At 33.0% G+C, this 1,258-nt stretch overlaps 2 protein-coding genes across 2 annotated transcripts in view; both read left to right on the forward strand.

Annotated features, from left to right (window-relative positions):
* Positions 1 to 1,258, forward strand: part of LOC112457391 — a 12,386-nt gene that overhangs the window by 8,865 nt on the left and 2,263 nt on the right. The window contains exons 6-7 of the mRNA XM_025020400.1: positions 224 to 323; positions 450 to 560. Of these exons, the coding sequence (XP_024876168.1) occupies positions 224 to 323; positions 450 to 560 (211 nt within the window). The remainder of the gene's footprint in view (positions 1 to 223; positions 324 to 449; positions 561 to 1,258) is intronic.
* LOC112457404 (odorant receptor 4-like) lies at positions 153 to 1,232 on the forward strand. Its single transcript, XM_025020423.1, has 4 exons — positions 153 to 323; positions 450 to 560; positions 682 to 837; positions 949 to 1,232. The coding sequence occupies exons 1-4, from the start codon at positions 291 to 293 to the stop codon at positions 997 to 999; spliced, it is 351 nt and encodes a 116-aa protein (XP_024876191.1). The 5' UTR covers positions 153 to 290; the 3' UTR covers positions 1,000 to 1,232.

Here is a 1,258-nt window from a genome sequence, read left to right on the forward strand (position 1 = left end):
AATTAAAACAAGGAAGTGAGTTCTTTCTTGCGTACAATAATGAGGTCTATTCGCTGATTCTTTAATATAATTCTAACTTCACTAGAGACTATGTCAGAGCTTATACGCGATAGGTTCTACGCAAAATGGGTAACGTGTCATCAATTATTGAAGAAATTTTGGATTAGCAACTAGTGATTTTTGTTAAACACGATTTTTATAGTTTTCTCGTCATACATTTTAGTTTCTTACAATTGGTGCAGAGTACCATTCAGTATCCGAGTTTAATAGAAGTCCTGGGGTCTACTTTCATGCTATGCCTAGTAGGATATTACGTGATCATGGTGCGGAGAATATGTAACGATCAGTTTTAAGGAAAATACAAATTTTGATAAACATGATGTGGCAATGTACTCCGTGTTGTGATGTTGCGTTCTATAAAAAGATTCATAAAATTGTTGTATTTACAGGAATGGGAAAATCATAATATTGTTCGACTGGTCGCATTTTTTATTGCGCTAATAATGCTCTGTTTCAACGTATTTATATATTGCTACATGGGCGAGCAAGTCATCGATCAGGTATGTTGATTGTTATTCACCGTCGGAGACACACAATAACCGTAATGAAGCGGAATATTAGCGAAACGTTATTTTTTTTTGTTTGCATTGCTGACGCTTGTATTTAATTAATAAAAATTAGGGAGACAAAGTCGCATTAACAGCATGTACTTTGGAATGGCATCATCTTCCGGATACAAAAGCGCGATCATTGATTTTACTCATAGCCATTTCTATAACTCCATTAAAACTTAAAGCAGGAAATTTTATTGATCTATCTCTTAGAACATTCAGCAGTGTAAGTAACATAAATACTTTTTTAAATTATCTACTAGTCTGACTAGTAACAAAGAAGTTAATTCTTACGGGAAGAAAGAACAATTAATAACTACGTATGCATTTATTTTAGATTGTTAGGATGTCTGTTACATATTTAAATCTTCTTCGATCAGTTGAGTAAATTTTTTGAATTAATCGTAATGTAAAAATAAACTAGAATGTCTGTGTGCACATTCCCTGTTGATTCCTAAACTCTTTGATCTAGACCAAATTTTGCATAGTTAGTCTCTAGATCCCTGCGGAAAATGTAGACTATCATGAAACCTGTAAACACCCTATTTCCCTCATCGATAATTTCATCCCTTTGACCTTTTGTAATAATCATACCGTGTTGTTTAAGGGTTTAAGCTAATCGTAATTATGTAGAAAAAAACAGTAGA

The sequence above is a fragment of the Temnothorax curvispinosus genome, unplaced genomic scaffold, assembly GCF_003070985.1.
Source record: "Temnothorax curvispinosus isolate PA1 unplaced genomic scaffold, ASM307098v1 QBEX01007752.1, whole genome shotgun sequence".
Lineage (NCBI taxonomy): Eukaryota > Metazoa > Arthropoda > Insecta > Hymenoptera > Formicidae > Temnothorax > Temnothorax curvispinosus.